Genomic DNA, 19,451 nt, shown 5'->3' with positions numbered 1-19,451 from the left:
GACCGACACGGAGTTTAAAATACCGAGGCGCCGCGCCGAGGTGTTTTAAACGTAGTGAAGGTCAATTATTTTGCGACAATGACCGAGTAGGCTATACATTATCCCGCTTATTACATGGCTAACTTACTAACAATATACCTAATTCATTTGACAAATCGCAGTTGTTCTGTGGCTCTGTCAGCCCAAATAAAGTGATTATTATTATCGCGGGCAGCCTTCTGGCTCCGCTGTGTTCTGGCTCCGCTCGTCGCTCCGCCCCCTGTCATCGCCGGCAGCAGAACACTGTCTAATTGCACTGAAACAGTGTGTGTCAGTGGGCTTGATTGCCAACAGCTGCGCACTGCGGTCATTATTGAAAAAACAGCGGTCATTATTGAAAAATAATGACCGCAGTCGGGGGGCTATTGACCAATCACAAGCAAGCATTTCGGCGAATGTGAAAACGCCATGTAATAATGAGTATTATTACATGGCGTTTTCACATTCGCCGAAATGCTTGCTTGTGATTGGTCAATAGCCCCCGACAGCGGTGAATTATGTAAGGGATAATGTATAGCTACGGTATACTCGATCATTGTCGCAAAATAATTGACCTTCACTGACGTTTAAAACACCTCGCCGAGGCGGCTCCGTATTTTAAACTCTGTGTCGGTCAATTATTTTGCGACAATGACCTCGTAGCTATACATTATCCCGCTTATTACATGGCTAACTTACTAACAATATACCTAATTCATTTTACATCGACTCGCAAACACTGGTTCTGGCTGCGTTCTGGCTCCGCTCGTCGCTCCGCCTCCTGTCATCGCCGGCAGCAGAACACCGGCAGTGTCTAATTGCACTGAAACAGTGTGTGTCAGTGGGCTTGATTGAGAACAGCTGCGCACAGCGGTCATTATTGTCCCACAGCGGTCATTATTGTCTGATAACTGACCTCTGACGAGCGCTATTGACCAATCACAAGCAAGCATTTCGGCGAATGTGAAAACGCCATGTAATAATTTTCGATAACCACCGGTGATTATTGTTTTTCGCAGCTGGAGTAATCAAGCCCCACTGACACACACTGTTTCAATGCAGCCAATCAGACACACCTGCCGGGCTGCCCGCGATAATAATAATCACTTTATTTGGGCTGACAGAGCCACAGAACTGCGATTTGTCAAATGAATTAGGTATATTGTTAGTAAGTTAGCCATGTAATAAGCGGGATAATGTATAGCTACGAGGTCATCATCGCAAAATAATTGACCTTCACTGACGTTTAAAACACCTCGCCGAGGCGGCTCGGTATTTTAAACTCTGTGTCGGTCAATTATTTTGCGACAATGACCTCGTAGCCATACATTATCCCTTACATAACGGACCTCTGACGAGCGCTATTGACCAATCACAAGCAAGCATTTCGGCGAATGTGAAAACGCCATGTAATAAATGTACATAATATACTTGCTGCCTTGCAGGGAATGGCTGTGTGGTTCTCTGTCTTCCAACATGGCTGTCTGGGGGAAAAGATTTGTTGTATACTTGTGTGCAATGACAATTAAAAGTCTATTATATTCTAAATGTATCAACAAAAACATTATAATTTGGTGGATCTTGTATTACTGGATTCACAGTAGAACAGTAATAATCATGCTTTTCCAGTGTTTTACCTACTCTTCCACTGCACAGAATCTTCTTTTGAACGTGGTTACTAGTGGTTACACACAGCCATACTGGAAGAAAGAGAACCACATTAACATTCTGTGCAAAGGCCTCTATTAGAAATATAATCTATAATCTATTTTGAAATGTTCTTTTTGGACTACTGTGGATATGTCTCTCACAGCATGTATATAATAACACAGTAACACATCTTGCTTCGTGTCTCAGGAAAACCTATTGTCACAGACGGCTGAACTTCTTGGCCTCCAAGTTCTACATCCATGAGATGTTAAATGAAATGGCAGAGCTGAAGGAGTTGAAGAGCGTGCCACACAGGGACTTCTACAATGTCAGAAAGGTACAGCTACAACATTATGGAATAACCAGAAATGTGTTTGTATTTTGGTTAATTTGGATTCCTTATTTTGTTAATTTTGTAGAAATATATTTATTGATATAACAAATAATAAGTTTGCATTTTATTTTGGATAACTTTGTAATTTTATGTCTGAACACTTTATCTCTTGTCTACATTTCGGTATAGGAGAATTTCCCTAAAATCCGATACCAGGAGCCATTTGTAACACAAGCTAAGGAATCTGCATATTTGACACATAGACGGATGTAGGATATCACTAATGGTGACCTGATGGTGGCACTAGAGGAAAGGTCATGGGGTCACCAAAATGGACAGTGACTCAGGAGGTAGAGCAGTCAATCGGAAGGTTTCCGGCTCGATTCCAGCTCCTCCTGACACTTAACCCCTAACTACTCCCGATGAACATGTTGGCATCTTTCATGGTTGCCTCCGCCATCTGTGTGTTAATGTGTGAGTGAATGTGAGTTATACAGTAAGTTGTAAAGCGTTTTGGATAAAAGCGCTATATAAATGCAGCCCATGTACAATCTAAAATCAATAAAACTCATCGTATAGGGGAACAGAAAGATCATGGGGTCAACAAAATCAATAGGGTTCACTTCATCCTCATAAATGTGCACCGTAAATTTGAATGGTTTTGAATGAAAGCTATTGGAGTTATTGCGTTCACAAGAAAAGTCTGCGCAGAGGCGGCAGCGCCAGTAGTCAGAGTAAATCAATAATATCTAGGGGTTATAATGATGCCAAACTACAGTAAATCAATAACATCCAGGGGTTATAATGAGGCCAAACTACAGTAAATCAATAACATCCAGGGGTTATAATGAGGCCAAACTACAGTAAATCAATAACATCCAGGGGTTATAATGAGGCCAAACTACAGTAAATCAATAACATTCAGGGGTTATAATGAGGCCAAACTACAGTAAATCAATAATATCCAGGGGTTATAATGAGGCCAAACTACAGTAAATCAATAACATTCAGGGGTTATAATGAGGCCAAACTACAGTAAATCAATAATATCCAGGGGTTATAATGAGGCCAAACTACAGTAAATCAATAACATTCAGGGGTTATAATGAGGCCAAACTACAGTAAATCAATAATATCCAGGGGTTATAATGATGCCAAACTACAGTCAGAGTAAATCAATATGATGCCAAACTAAATCAATAATATCCAGGGGTTATAATGATGCCAAACTAAATCAATAATATCCAGGGGTTATGATGCCAAACTACAGTAAATCAATAATATCCAGGGGTTATAATGATGCCAAACTACAGTAAGCACAGAACCTCAGTCAGAATCAGCATCGCCAGTGGAAAATGTGGTAATGCGGTATCCTCAATTCTTAGCATGCCTTGTGGTGCTGCTGAGTGCGATACTATTTTCCCCTTTGTCACAGGGATAAATAAAATTCATATTTTATTCTATTTACGTGCTACGGTTGATGGATGTGTCCTGTCAAAGTGAGCGGCGTTGAATTCTCGTTTGATTCTCATCACCCCCAGGTGGACACTCACATCCACGCAGCAGCCTGCATGAATCAGAAACATCTGCTTAGATTCATCCAGGACACATACAAGACGGAGGCGGACCGCGTGGTCCTGGTGAAGGACGGCCAGGACATCACTCTCAAGCAGGTGTTCAGCACCCTCGCCATGGACCCCTACGACCTCACCGTGGACTCGCTGGACGTGCACGCCGTAAGGACCGCCTCGCCACACTTCTATAACATCCGACACCATTACAGTAACACCGCCATATGCGAACGTTACAATAACACTTTATACCATATGTGAATGTTCCGTATATCCTATCGAGTTTATGTTTGCGTCATGTTCCTAGAAATGTTAACTCATTTGATATATATAGCATGTCAGCTTTCATACCGACATGAATATTTATTGGTATATTGTTTCAACGGTTGTGTAAGGATTCCACCGCTCTCGCCAACTATTCGCTTTGTTGGCTAGTTCTTAGAAAGCCGAAGCACATGTTCAGTTGTTGACACAAGGTTGCAATTATGGATGTTGTTCATTAATTTATTTCATATGGCTGTTATTTAACTTTGCATGCTCAAGTCATCTGGCCGTGTTTTTGGAATATAATCAGTATAATCAGACTGTTATTGAGACAGTAATGGTGATTGTCAGTAGATCAGATTCACCCTCTCTCACTAATTACTCTCTCAGGGACGACAGACGTTCCATCGCTTTGACAAGTTCAACTCCAAGTACAACCCTGTGGGGGCCAGCGAGCTCCGAGAGATCTACTTGAAGACAGATAACCACATCAAGGGAGAATACTTTGCACGCCTCGTCAAGGTACGGTTCACATCCAAGTTAAAAAAGATTTTTTTTCCTTTCCACTTGAAATTGTTAACTTTTTCACTACCACACTACAGAAGGTTAACCCTCTCACTACCACACTACAGACCTACTACTAACCGTCTGTAGTGTGGTAGTGAAAGGTTAACCTTCTGTAGTGTGGTAGTGAAAGGTTAACCGTCTGTAGTGTGGTAGTGAAAGGTTAACCTTCTGTAGTGTGGTAGTGAAAGGTCAACCTTCTGTAGTGTGGTAGTGAAAGGTCAACCTTCTGTAGTGTGGTAGTGAAAGGATTAACCCGTTGTAGTGTGGTAGTGAAAGCGTTAACCCTTTGTAGTGGTAGTGAGTGAAAGTGTTAACCCTTTGTAATGTGGTAGTGAAATGGTTAAGAAGCCTATTGATTTAATCACAAGCTGAGAATCCATTCAATGAAGCACTTGCCTTCGTGTTTGGGTTGTTGACGCGTGGGAAATAAGATTTTTGGTTTTGAAATCGTTTGCTTTCCTAGAAGAAATGTTTTCCAGGAAACTTAGTAATAGTAATAATAATACAGTTTTATTATTATATCAATATCTAATATATCAATACGCAAAACACTTTTGGGTTGACAGGGCTTCCAGTTCATGAAAAACTAGGCTTCTATAAACCCAAAGTATTCATATGGCAAGAACATATCCAAGCACTGAAGGCAAGCCAGATAAAAATATATTCTTATTTACAATGATGGCCTGGCAAGAGCCAAGAGATATCTTGGGGGTTAAAGGGGTTTAAAGATGCGTGAAAGAAATAGCCTCAGTTGTATGTATGTATGTATGTATGTATGTATGTATGTATGTATGTATGTATGTATGTATGTATGTATGTATGTATGTATGTATGTATGTATGTATGTATGTATGTATGTATGTATGTATGTATGTATGTGCGTGCGTGCGTGCGTGCGTGCGTGCGTGCGTATGTATGTATGTAATACACCTAATTCAAAGCTCGCCACAAGGCAATGCAATCCAGCTCAGTGTCTGCGTCTGCAAAGTGCCATACTAGAACTTCTGTAGATCGGTCCCAGAAATCGTGACCGGTGCATCCCTAGTCGATACACACTCCTGAAGCACCCACGTACAATGTTGCGCACTCCATAACAGAATAACAGCACCCTCTGAGCACCTATAAAGAGCTAGCGCACTTGTTTAGTAGCATGTTAGACTTTATCAGGAAACTTCAAACACATCCTCTTGTTGTTTTCCTCCGACAGGAAGTGGCTCATGAGCTTGAAGAGAGCAAGTACCAGCATGCTGAACCCCGCTTGTCCATCTATGGTCGCTCCCCTAGCGAGTGGGAGAGTCTGGCCTCTTGGTTCATCCAACATAAAGTCCACTCCCCCAACATGCGCTGGATGATCCAGGTGCCCAGGATCTAGTAAGTGCTGAAGGAAAGAGAAGGGTAGCATATCAGCTTCAGGATCTAGTAAGTGCTGAAGGAAAGAGAAGGGTAGCATATCAGCTTCAGGATCTAGTAAGTGCTGAAGGAAGGGGAAGGCTAGCATATCAGCTTCAGGATCTAGTAAGTGCTGAAGGAAGGGGAAGGCTAGCATATCAGCTTCAGGATCTAGTACGTGCTGAAGGAAGGGGAAGGCTAGCATATCAGCTTCAGGATCTAGTAAGTGCTAAAGGAAGGGGAAGGCTAGCATATCAGCTTCAGGATCTAGTAAGTGCTGAAGGAAAGAGAAGGCTTCAGCTTCCCATCCCAGTGGTTTTCAAACTTGCTACTGTTGGGTTGGAAACAAATTCAGTTAAAGTTGGCATTAGATTTTTGTTCGAACGAGGTTCCTAATACAATAATTTATTTATTCAATATTAACCAGCTTAGGCTCTGTTAACCTGATGACTCCTAGCTGTTGAAATATTTTAAATGGGGTCCTTGTTACATTTTAAAACAATACAAGTACAGTATACTTTGATGGGCGAATTCACGAAGGGATTGCGCGGCTTTTTCTGACACTATACTGGCGCAAATAGCTCTGAAACACAGTTTGCTATTCACAAAGCAAGCACAAAGGGTGAAATACAGTGGTAATTGCATTGCCCTCAGCATTGCGTCTCGGTGCGTCTGTGGTATTTGCGGGTATTTAAATTAGGTAAAATGGGCGGAACATGTGCCCCTTTCTATTCAAATGAGCCTCATCGCAGATACACTCCAATTCACAAAGATTGGCGCTAATTGTCACGAAAGGTGTTATATAGATAACGTTTATTATTATTATTATTATTATTATTATTATTATTGACTGCACTCGCGTTCCAATTGTACGACCAAGTGAAAACTAACACGTTTTTAGAAATAGGAAGCAAACGTATTCAATCAACATAGGTAGTGTGCAATGCCAGTAATATAATAATAACGAAAGTTGTTGCCAAATTCCCTGGGTCCACTTGCCGTGCGTAATCCTGCCAACGTTGGAGAGGCGGCGTACAATCGGGCTCACATGCCTGGATTGTAGCGGTGGGGCAATGCTATATATTCCCCCCAAAGCACATCACTCCTTTGGGTGCTGGGTTAGGTAATAATCACAATGAAGAGAATAGAACCTGCACACTCGTATGCTCCAGAATAAACCTTTAATTTATAACGTTTCGTCAGGTCCATGAGGAGTAGACGCTGGAAACACGGCTAATGAAACGTTTATTCTGGAGTATATGAGAATGCGGGTTCTATTATCTTAACTAAACATTAAATACAACTTTCTCACTCAAAGAATATTCCTAATTGAGACATGATTTTCACTGGCACAGTGCCTAACTTCGGTCTAAAGATTCAGCACCATGGACAGGTCTGCTAAAAATAATTTTATGACAAACAAATGCAATGACGAAAGATAGTGACAAAAACAATGGATGCAATGTGTCATGAAAATACAAATTAAGCAAGCTCTATACATTACGAAATAAACTAAATACAATATGAAATAAACGAAATACAAATGGTGAAAAACACTGTTATGTCTATGCCTCACTTCGGGTTTATTTGTCCCCTTCCTGGCATTGGCCTGCCAGGTGCAAACTGCTCCGTGAGCCAACTGCGCTGGAGCAAATCAGGAGCAAATTGCACACCTGTGGGCGTGTTTGCGCTAGTATCTCATCCGCGCAATATCTTTAGTGAATGGCCCGCAAAGACGGAGCACATAGCGAGCGCTAATCGCGTGCATTTAACCCATTCAGTGCCAACCACGAGTACAGTCGGGTTAACTCGCCATCGCTTGAGTGCCAATCACGAGTATAGTCGGGTTTTAATCGTTATTTCTTTTATTAGCGATATCCATAAATTTTTCATCCATCCAGCCTGACGTTATCATTGGGAATGGGTCTGAGCTCGCAAAGGGCAAATACCGCCGCCTATCGTCTCCCGGATGGTATTGCACATCATTGGATTGGATTGGCTGGGACTGTGTATCAAAAAAATAAGTCCGGTCCAGGTTTTACTTCTCGGGCATGCAGCTGGATACTATTGCATTGAGTCCCCCCACTGGGAGCATCGTGGATTATGTGTTTTGGACTATAACGTTGGATCAATGGACGCGATCGATATTTGGAATGGCGATCAGGAATTGGATTAATCTTTTTGCATGACATCAGATGTGAGGTAAGGCCTTTATGCAGGGATTAAAGCAAAAAAAAATCTCCTGACTGAATTTTTTTTCAGGCCAAGTCATATTCTTATTTTAACCTCCACTGTATTTCTTTTTAATAGCGTTGGCGTTTTAAGGGAGCCTACTTGTTTCGGTTTCGTCGATAATCCAATGTACAGTTACCCCCCCACCCCGCCTACCCAACCCTTCCCTCCCCAACCACCTCCAATGTACAGTCCCCCCCCCCCCTCCACCCAACCTCCTCCAATGTACAGTTTCTTCATCAAATGTATATGCTCTCTTTTTTAGACTCTTATTGTATCACAAACAATACTGTATTTGTAAATCTGGTACGTCATAAATGTATAGATGTAGCAGTATTATCTATCTGTATGTCATGTATGTCATATATGTTATGATGAATTGAAAATGGGGGACCCTGATATAAACAAGAGGAAAGTCTTTCTCTGGTCTGCAACCCCTTGACAATTGTGTGTATTGAGCTGTACTGTATTGTACCCATTCTGCAATCTGTTATAACAATCAATCAATATTTAACCGATTGCAGAATGGGTACAATACAGTATGGCTCAATACACACAATTGTTAAGGGGATGCAGACCAGAGAAAGACGTTTGTCTTGTTTACATCATCAGGGTCCCCCATTTTCAATTCATAGTGACATTTATGACATGCATGACATTGACATCATGACATTTATGGCATAGGGACATACTACAGGTATATAGTACTGTTACATTTGTGACATATACGATATGCAAATATACAGTAATGTTACCCATAGATCCTGACAGAGATTATACATATGATGGGGAGGAGACTGTACATTAGGAGGGGGTGGGTGGGAGAAAATATACAGTACAATTACCCATAGATCCTAACAGAGATTATATACATATGTGGGGAGGAGACTGTACATTAGGAGGGGGTGTGGGAGAGAAATATACAGTACTGTTACCCATAGATCCTAAAAGAGATTATATGCATATGATGGGGAGGAGACTGTACATTAGGAGGGGGTGGTGGTAGAAAAAAGATACATACGGTGGGGAGAGAATATATACGGTGGGGAGGAGACTGTCTACAGATACACCTGTGTGATGTTGCTACGGAGTTAAGCTAATAAAGGATACTCACAACCACAGCAGGGGACTCACATATTGTACTGTGAAGTAACACGACAATGACAAACGTGTTGTTTCTGTTTTTCTTTTTGACATCGTTGCGGCACACGGAACAAGTTAACTCACCACTACAGCCCCCAGTAGCGCTGCCTAGCCAGTCTCTTCAAACGTCCTCTCCTCTCGAAACTTTTTGTTAGGTGGTCCCGCTGATCCTTTTCATCTGAGAAACCCGCAGTGGGTTCTCTTTTTAGTGGCCGGCTTACTCCTTCCATTTAACCGACGCTATTAAGCTAACGTTAGCTAATCGGTATATAGCAGCGAGTGCAAGCTGCCTGGTGGCTGTGACGTTGGTAAACAGGCAGTTGACGCGTGAGGCTGCAAAAAAGGCGACTCGTAAAACCAAAACACACCACAGTTTTTAATTATTTTACATGACTATTTTGTTACCCTGCCATGTGGCGGACAAACATCTCAGACCTCGCAATTGTCACTCGCCCAATAGCCTGCAGCTGCAACCGCGGAGCGAGCCTCCGGAGTGAGCAGCGTAATCCTGTCTCTCGAGTCGCTGAGTGATGATGACTGCTTGGCGCGATAGGAAAAAAAGCCCTTTTTCATATTTGGCGCCTCTGATTGGCTCAATTTTGTTTCAATCTGTATGCATCTACAAATCATATTATACCAGGTAGCCAATTCCGTCAGACTGCGAATCAAATGGACGGATCTCCCCAATCAAATTGACGGAAATCCGTCTGGAGACGGAACGCTTTAATGCATGCTTTATGTTACGAATCTTGGGGTAATTGAATGTTCCTTTCTCCGCCATCGGAGCGTGTGTGTGTGTGAGGTTCGCGCCGACCAAAGTACGGAGAAGCGATTTTTCAGACCCCGCTTCTCTTCGTGCATGAGGACACATATACTATCAATAATCTAGCGTTTATTTGAAAACTATTCATAAATCAGCCGAAAAATTACAACGTGTTTTGTGTATTCCACTAAAGGGCTATTATTGTGTCTTTCTCTGGAATTACTAGAAATCTCCAAAACTATACTCGTATTCAAAACGGTATAAAACGTAAATGTACCGATGAAAAAACAATCCGTTTCGTACATGTTGACTGCAAGCAAGTCATTGATAAGCGACGGGTGTATTAGACCCATAGCCATAATTTAAGATATAGTTTAAGCGTTCGCAAATATCCCTGTCCTCCCATTGATTAAAGCGGTGGCAATCTAATTTCCCGGAAGGGCCGTGGCACTCAATGTGTTAAGGGTGCTTTTAGCGCTGCGCAATCCATTCTTTGTGAATTCGCCCCTCTTGATTCCATTGATCCACAGCTCTATTTGCTCATACCAATTGACCTTGCTTTCTCAAGAGGGGCTTGATATACGTCAGTCGTCTTGACATTATGTGTACTAATGACCAAGAAAGCATGGAGAGATGGTTGCGCCTCCAGAGATGAGGGCGGCTCAAGTGTTTGCACTCATTGCTCAATATTTACTCTAAATAAACAAATTAACAATGTTGTCATTGCGTTGGAATGAACAAATACAACCCTTTGTCTTCCAGTGACATTTTCAAGTCGCGGAAGATAATACCAAACTTCGCCAAGATGCTGGAGAACATTTTCCTGCCTCTGTTTGAGGCTACAGTCAATCCGCAGAAGAACAAGGAGATCCATGTGTTCATGAAATATGTGAGTGTCTTATAGGGTTGAATGAGTCTTAATCATAAGTAATCAATGGAATGACCTCTGAACCCTCATTCATTTGTTTTCATTTGTTGTGTTTACACCACGCCAAGTATCGACACTTGGACAGCTCCACCTAAACAGACTCGGCGAGTTTAATGACGTGGTTTGATGAGACGGTGTATTTTTTTCCTATCGTGCGGTAGGTGACTGGCTTCGACAGCGTGGATGATGAGTCCAAACACAGCGACCACATGTTCTCCTACAGGAGCCCCAAGCCTGAGGATTGGACCATGGATGCCAACCCGCCCTATAGCTACTACCTCTTCCACATGTACGCCAACATCATGGTGCTCAACAACCTGCGCAAGTAAGTCCCTGCTCCCATTCCATCGTTCTGGTTCAAGTATAAACATAATTTTTTTTTTTTTAAACTGCCGGGTACAATGGGATTCTAATACAAGTTTTGTAACTTTTGCGACTGTGCAAACTGACCCTAAGCCTCCGAAAGCCTCTAATATCTCTTTTGTTGTGTGAAAAGGTAGAGGTTTTATTATCTGTAACGCATACTTTGCCTCCAGGGAGCGGGGACTGAACACCTTCCAGTTCCGTCCTCACTGCGGCGAGGCGGGCTCCATCACCCACCTGGTCTCCGCCTTCCTCACAGCAGACAACATCTCACACGGCCTCAACCTCAAGAAGGTGGGCACCTGTCTGACACGCTGAGTGTTGAGCCCTGACCTTCATTAAACCCCAGGCTTGGCTTAACAATGTTAAGCGTTATCCAGTAGATAAGGTCAAATACATATTCATTGAAGATGTCGAGGATTAATAAAGTTTTAAATAAAGCATTCATCACACGCACATCCGGGTACTTTGGCTTTTTTCGCAAACACAGTTCCGAACTTCCTATTGACCGCCATTGTATTTGGTCGTTAGAGCGCTTACATTGTTTGAAATGTTTGTTTTGTTAGTGCATCATGTTAAGTCAAGCAATTACTTTCCAACACTGGCCACCGCTGAGCGTTCACACCATTGTGAAAAGTTAGGTTTGAACCGTTTTCAGGCAGGTCTATTTCCTCGGTCAGCTGCAGGATATTTCCTCATTTACCTACCTTTTATATAGATTTAATATTACGCTTATGAATCTCCAAGTGACCTAAAACTAAGAGGTGATGACTATTTCTGGGCCTTGATAATCTTCAGCCTGATTTATATCCCTGTGTTTTGTCCTAAAGTTGTAGTTTATGAACAAACGTCATCTAATCCCTGTTTATTCCCTGATGATGCGTGGCTCAAAATAGTCAAAATAGAGGCACAAATTCAGTGCAGATGACATATTGCGTATAGTGATAAATAACTACAAAAAATAGTTACTTAACTCCTCAAGTTAACTCTTTCCTTACTACAGTGCCATCAAGAGTTCTTGGCACCCTGTAGGTAAATGATGAATAATAGGGTCCTGTATGTGCTCACACTGTCTGCCTGGGTCCATCCCTCCTCAGAGCCCGGTGCTTCAGTACCTGTACTACCTGACCCAGGTCCCCATCGCCATGTCCCCCCTCAGTAACAACAGTCTCTTCCTGGAGTACTCCAAGAACCCGCTGCGAGAGTTCCTCCAGAAGGGCCTGTGTGTGTCCCTGTCCACCGACGACCCCATGCAGTTCCACTACACCAAGGTCAGAGTCCAGAGATGATGGATGTACTGTGTTTTATCGGATTGCATGACACCAGTGACCATCTTTAGCTGCGACCAGCAGCTCTATAGCTCGCCCTGCTGGTTGAAGTGTCCCTGCACTCTAGTCTAATCAAGTGTGTGTGTGTGTGTGGATGCAGGCACGTATGCAGTCCCAGCTATTGCGGATTCGCACTTGTTATCCTAGATTGTTCTAACATGTTAATTTGAACCACTTTAGGAAGCCTTGATGGAGGAGTATGCCATCGCGGCCCAGCTGTGGAAGCTGAGTACGTGCGACGTGTGTGAGATAGCCAGGAACAGCGTGCTGCAGAGTGGCCTCTCTCATGAGGTACGGTGCTAGAACAGTCCAGGTCTGCTGTAACTAAACCCTTAATATAACGGTTGACTGAGAACTAAGAACACATTCCAATTCACAGCAATGGCCTAGGGGCCGAAGAGAAAGGGTCACACACACACATCTTGGAGTTGCAGTCTTGTACTGGTGGCCAATCCGTCTTTGCCACATTTCGGTACTGTAAAAAAAAAAATCTTTCTTATTTTTTTTTTACTTTATTATAATTTTTTCCACGTCAACGTTCACACGCACAATATACGCTTACCTAGGATTTGACTTGATTCAACAACAAAGCAGTCGGGGCAATGGCAAGCCGAAAATGGTCGAAAGTGTGGTTATTTGAAGTTTGGATTTTTTTTTTTTACAACTGAGGTAGGTAGATTAAATTTTTGGAGACTAAAGTACAGAAAAAAGGTACCGTTGGGTACCGGTACCGTATCGGTTCAAATGTGAACGGTGGACATCCCTAATCGCAACCTTCCAGTTATACATGTTTAAACAGCTACCAAACCATTACCGACCACTAGAATGCAGCTAGTAGCCGGTGGGAGTTGTCTTGTTGTTGTTGTTGCTGCAGTGAACAGTGAACTGTGAACATTGAACTGTCCACACACAAGCACACATGAACACACACACGACACGCACACTGTGCACGCTCACACACGAGCAGCCACTTAACACTTTAACATGAGCGGGCACACACTCATGTCGCACACACGCACACTTATGGCCAAAGGAAAGGACACTTTAAATTAGAATAACAGGAACAGTGTATTGCACTACCAAAGCTAACTAGCATGTCCCATATGCTCTGTAAATAACTATGTACAGATACCGAGATGTCACTCCATGTTACCTGCTACCTGTTACTGCACAATGTTGTTTTCTTCTTTTGATTCTATTATATGTACCACTGTATTGCACATCGTTGCGGGCAAGACCACCCGCATTTCATTGTATACCTGTATGCCGTGACAATTAAAACTCTTGACTTGAGTAGCTGCCAGACAGAAGCCTTCACCCATCTCAGGTTACTCATGTTGACAATTGGTTAGAACTGTCCAGAGGGAACCCTCTAGCTCATATTCACAAGGTTAGCAACTTTGACTTGCTGGCTGGAGTGAGAGTGTGTATCATCTGCATACAAAATATTATCATTTATTTATGCAGCTATGATTCAAGATTCAAGAGTTTATTCATCACATACTGTACATACCAGGGCATACAGTGAAATGCGGTAATGTATGGTCGGTACTGGAGATGTGGCAATTTGCTAAATTCACAATCTGATTTGACTACCAAGAGGCCTATCACGGAATGTTTAGAATGCCCATTTTTCCTCCATGTTGGCAGAGACCACAGTTGCTATGTGCAAAACAACGGTTATGTAGATTCACAGTAGAGCAGTAATATCACGCCTTTTCACTGTTTTACCTACTCTACCACTGCACAGGAATTAGGAGTGGTTACAGCCAGCCATGTTGGAAGAAAGAGAACTACAGATGTTCCATACAAGGCCTTTGTTTTCAAACTGGATTCAGAATTGTTACACTACCTAATAATCTCATTTTGTCCTCCCAATCTGTCCAGGAAAAGAAACATTTCCTTGGTCCCAACTACCTGCAAGACGGACCAGACGGCAACGACATTCGACGGACCAACGTGGCGCAAATCCGCTTGGCTTACCGCCACGAGACCCTGTGCAACGAGCTCAGCTTCCTTGTGGACGCAGTGAAGGCGGAAGTGGGCCCTGTGCCTGCTGAGTGACAGCCCTTGCCGGCGGGAATAGTCTTAAAGCCAAGGGGACATATTTGAGTCCTTTTCAACTAGTTAATGTAGGTGTTCGAGGTCCCCTAAACATGTCTTAGAATTTTTTTGCTGAAAGCAAAACATTGTGTATTCTAGCAGTCTCTATACCTCTCCGTTTCAGCCCTGTCCTCAATGGGCTGTATCTGTGCCTGTAACGAGTCAACTGCTTTTATCGTACAAATACGATAATTATCGTACATCTAGCAGTGGTGCGCGAGCCTGTACCGTCAAACAGAATTCAGATCCAACTTTCAGACTAGATGTTGCAGATCATACATGACTCCAGATCCAGCAATATCATAGCAATCCTGCCATTACAAATGTTGTCAGAAATATATTTTAGGTTCAACTTTAGGTAGAAAAGAGAAAAGGCCATTTTCACAAAAAGGTGAAGGTCCCCTTTAATATGTATTGAGATGAAGGGATATTGTTTAGATAGGAGCTAGGTTTTTTATTGTTGCTTATCTTTTTTTACACTTTCTTATAAACCCTGTGCTGTGCTCTAAGATGAGTCTACTTGGTGATGCTGGGAATAGCCTACTTGATAGAAACGGTCCTGCTGTGGACAAACATCCAATCATCCTTAGATCTCAAGTGGCTTCAACAGGGCTTCTTTTTCTTAATAAAAAAAGGGCTTTGAATTAGATTGAGTGACCTGAGGCATCTAGGAGAAGCTGGATGAATAAGCTTGTTGTTAAGAGTCGCTAGGGGAACAGCAATTATGCAAATAGAGACGCAACTATTTTCATACGCTGTACCGAACACTGCGCAGTAAACCGCTTGCTCAGTGAACAGTTTCTAATACTAGTCGAGCACCACCCCAGGGTGAGTCTGCCTGTATAGAGGGGTGCAACACATGTCCAGGCCTGTACCTGGAGCAAAGCGGTGTCTGTAGCAGGCTGTGCAGCTGCAAACGTCTGGAGTTAGAGTCCTTGCTTGTATGAAAGGTTTATATTTGAGTATATGATATGATGGTGTATATTATTTGTGTACGTGTCTGAGTAGCCAGTGTAAGAATAATCAGTTGTTAGTTCCCCGCTGATATAGTAGTGGTTGAGGGTAAACCATGGTAGTGAGGACTGAACGAGGACGAGACTTAAATCAAAACACATTTATACTAATTCAGTGCACATGACCTGCCCCTCCCACCACTGGTGCACGTCAACATTTAAGTATTTGTCACTCATCTGTATTTTGCATGTCCACATGTTAAGATCGAGTCCTTTTTTATATCACAATAAAGTCATTTGAATTAGAGGTGAAACTTGTCTTTCTTAAATCCAAGTAATACAGTATAACAATGTTGAAGACAGTGGTATCAACTTTTATTTCAATGTGACAAAACACCAAGTCATAAAGTGCAAAATGTGAATATCTCTTTATTAAGGGATAATACAGACAGAGCGGTAGGTTTTGAATTCTTCCACCGTCGTGTCAAGTCGCCAAATCTCAGTCAGGCATCATTCAGGCGTACTGTATCGTAAACATCCAGTACACAGAACATCAGCAGTCATTCCACTATGACGTTGTGGTATTTTAAGAACAGACGCCGCCACCTAGAGGCAGCAACTTTGCACTACACAGAAGTGAGTTGAAAAGCCACTTTCATATTTGTGTGTAGACGCCGCTCTGAAGACATTTCAGGCGATAATTTACCCGCCACTCATCGCCGCTGCCACCCTTTCAAAAAGGTATAAATCTATCCGTTGTTGTAATGCACACTGTATAACTCAGGTTAACAGTGCCATTTGTCAGTCACCATTAACACCAAATATTACTGTCAAAAAAATATTTTCACACCTTTACAGGGATTTAAATGAAATGTACATATGAAAAAGGAATTTCTTATTTACACTAGTCTGTCACTAAACAATTTTTTAACACAGCTTAATGTGTTTCCATCCAGTGTCCCATCTTATTATGAAATATAGTTTAAATTATCACTCGACAGTGTTTCAGATTAATGACGGCAGCCTACATTATGTAAAACCTGGTTTGCTGAGTATATAATAGTAAAAAGCTGAGCAATTATTTTTGTCACCACCTGCTTAAATAAAGTATTAGTTTTCATTAAAATAGAAAAGTACCGTATATCAGCCAGATCACCATAAGTCAAAAACACTTTTTCTGTAAACAAATGGAGTTTGAAAGTGCAATGACTGAGTTTAGATTATATGTTTGGGCATGACAAAGCACCACAAAAACAAATGGTTGCAATGTGTGGGAGGAGTGTACAGTACTTCCGCAGCAATCGGGTAAAAACAATAATCATCTTCAAAAAGTATGGAAAAGTTAAATGAGAAGACAGGAAAGGAACAAATAGTGGTTAGTTATAGCCAACCGTGACAAAGGAATCACAGCAAGCAGTTCCTTAAACGCAAACCCCATCTATTCTATACACCCCAAAACAAATGTGTCGTATGATCCAGGCCTGGGATCAAAACGGTATATCTCTCAAAAGGGAAAATCCACCCTAAAACTGAATTTACTGAGACTTTGTGATGTCATCAAGTGACACTTTCTGGAGTCGGTCCGTTGACAATTAATAAGTGACGGACTTCCTGGGCTCAGTCTTTGTTTGAGCTATTACACTCAAATTAGTTTTATTTAAATGTAGTGTTCAGAGCTCGGAATCAGAAGTCTCGATATCCCAGGATAATCACCATGGGTGCTGTCATAGTGTCAGTGTCATAAGAGTTGTTCCACTTCCACCATTCACCATCTATGGAGCACCTCCAGGATTTGTCTCTTGATGACATCATCACTAGAGTCTTGTCTCTCTGATGTTCAGCTCATGTTCATATTAACAACATCAAAACCAAGCTGTACAATATTATAGAAATACCATCATATGTACATTCTATTTAGGATGGATTTTCCCTTTAAAAAAAAAAGTCAGATACACAGGATTTCATATGCCAGGTCACATAATAATAAACATGCAATAATTTCAACCATAATATTAATTTCCCTATGCGAGTTCTTTGAATAATGGTGTTGGTTTAAGATTACTGGTCTGGTCGTATGACAATCAAATCTTCACTATGAATTAAAATGCAAACAGATTAGAGGCCTTTCATGGAATGTTTAGAATTCCCATTTCCTCCATGTCAGAAGAAACGACAGTTGTTACGTCTTATTTTATGAGAAATATATCAACATAAATGTGGTCTGATGACTGGATCTTGTCAGAGTGGAACAGTATTATGATTTTCCAGTGTTTTGCCTCCTCTACAACTGCACAGAAATCAGGCTCCCTTTTCTCCCCCAAACACTTATTACCAATAGTTACTGGTAGCCATATTGGAAGAAAGAGAAACATTCTGCACAAGGCCTCCATTAAGAGTGGCACTTCTAACACATGTCATCCATGTTAGCCCTAGCCCAATGTTAGACCTGCACTATGTAACTTCAGCTATCTAAATAATAGTTGGGCTTAATGAGAGAAAACCTACCCAGTTGTACTGTATTTGTGCTGTATAATGACACATCTTTTAAATCTAATATAATCAGTAATGCTTGAAACCCAGGGAAGCCCTTCTGGTCAGGCACGACCAGTGGTGCAAAATCTTCGTCTGTTTTACGTATTCAAACTATATAAAAGGCTACAGTCTCATGTCTAAACAGTGCACGTTACCTTGCTTGGTTTTTCTTAACCCCGTTTGACTGTGAAACACTGAGCAGTTACCTCTTGTGGCCACAGGGGGCCACCATTGTGCGAGAATTACATAGTGCAGGTTCTCAGAAGAGCAGGATGGCTCAACGCATGATGAATGACATGTTAAAGGGGAATTGACCAGGAATGCTGGGATTACACAGCTGATCTAAGGATTCCTGTAAAACTTTCAGCAGCCCTCTCACGATAGGAGTGCTGACCCCAGACCACTTCCCTGGTTATCTCCTTCATTATATGAAAGGTGACACTGAACCCAGATCAGGACTCCTATCCTGAGATGCTTGATAAATGCCACCTCAGGTCTGCAGATGAAAGGAAAAACCGAATAAACCAAGACTTGTGTTGGTTGTTTGTTGTATCAGAAAACATAACTAATTTCCACAGAGACTGGGCTTCAATAATAAAAATAAAAAAAAAACATAAATGCATCTATGATACAAGAGTGGAATCTTTTCCCTCTCTGCTCTCCTACAGTTCCCATGACGCACTACAGTACATCTACTCTACAGCGGTTCTCAGGGAGGAAGGGCCAAGGGAATGTTGGGTTTTTAAAGGCCTTGAATGAGACCCGAGACATCTGACCTGACTGGCACTCAAGAAAAACCACCAAAAATATAATAATACATTAGAAACCAACAGAAATTCTTCAGCTTTGCTCGATTTTTGCTTTGTGATAATCAGTTTTGGAACATACCAAGCCTGCGTTTTTATTTCGGATGTCTTTCAGTCATCAAAGTGGAGTGTGTTGAGTGCGTTAAGGCCTGTGTGGGTGGCCTGCGTCATCGGCCAAGTTAAGGATATAGCCAGCGATGTCATCCTCTGTGGGGGCGTCGGACATCACCCATGACTCGTTGGCAGCGGTCACTTGCAGGCGGCAGATCGGACAGTTCCGGCTCTGCCCGCTCCTACAGACAGACACCAAATCAACTCGTCAAAATCTATCAAGTGTATGGAGCTCTGATCAACTCTGATAATGGGAGACTGCATTAATGGTGCGTTCCATCAAAGTGGAAACCATGAGAATCCGACCTCCTACTAGGAAAGATGCAACGGAACGGCCCTCGAAGTCGTGATTCCAAGTAGGAAACTCGGGATTGGTCTCTCAACTAAAATGTTCGT

The 19,451-nt window shown here is 42.1% G+C and overlaps 2 protein-coding genes across 6 annotated transcripts in view; one reads left to right on the top strand and one right to left on the bottom strand.

The window, feature by feature from the left end:
* The window catches only part of ampd3b (adenosine monophosphate deaminase 3b), a 76,560-nt gene extending 60,647 nt beyond the window's left edge, over positions 1-15,913 (top strand). For all 4 annotated transcript variants that reach the window (XM_084334689.1, XM_084334687.1, XM_084334688.1 and 1 more), the window contains 10 exons: positions 1,876-2,005; positions 3,544-3,738; positions 4,228-4,359; positions 5,612-5,775; positions 10,694-10,820; positions 11,021-11,184; positions 11,396-11,516; positions 12,320-12,493; positions 12,731-12,841; positions 14,438-15,913. In XM_084334689.1, the coding sequence (XP_084190815.1) occupies positions 1,876-2,005; positions 3,544-3,738; positions 4,228-4,359; positions 5,612-5,775; positions 10,694-10,820; positions 11,021-11,184; positions 11,396-11,516; positions 12,320-12,493; positions 12,731-12,841; positions 14,438-14,614 (1,495 nt within the window). In that variant the 3' untranslated portion in view covers positions 14,615-15,913. The remainder of the gene's footprint in view (positions 1-1,875; positions 2,006-3,543; positions 3,739-4,227; positions 4,360-5,611; positions 5,776-10,693; positions 10,821-11,020; positions 11,185-11,395; positions 11,517-12,319; positions 12,494-12,730; positions 12,842-14,437) is intronic.
* A 46-nt stretch (positions 15,914-15,959) lies between these two features.
* rnf141 (ring finger protein 141) overlaps positions 15,960-19,451 on the bottom strand; it is a 31,889-nt gene continuing 28,397 nt past the window's right edge. For both annotated transcript variants that reach the window (XM_084334277.1, XM_084334278.1), the window contains one exon: positions 15,960-19,237. In XM_084334277.1, the coding sequence (XP_084190403.1) occupies positions 19,087-19,237 (151 nt within the window). In that variant the 3' untranslated portion in view covers positions 15,960-19,086. The remainder of the gene's footprint in view (positions 19,238-19,451) is intronic.

The sequence above is a fragment of the Notolepis coatsorum genome (assembly GCF_963971535.1).
Source record: "Notolepis coatsorum genome assembly, chromosome: 18".
In the NCBI taxonomy this organism is placed as follows: Eukaryota; Metazoa; Chordata; class Actinopteri; order Aulopiformes; family Paralepididae; genus Notolepis; species Notolepis coatsorum.
The sequence above is the reverse complement of the archived record's forward strand: the minus strand, read 5'-3'. Positions and strand labels throughout refer to the sequence as shown.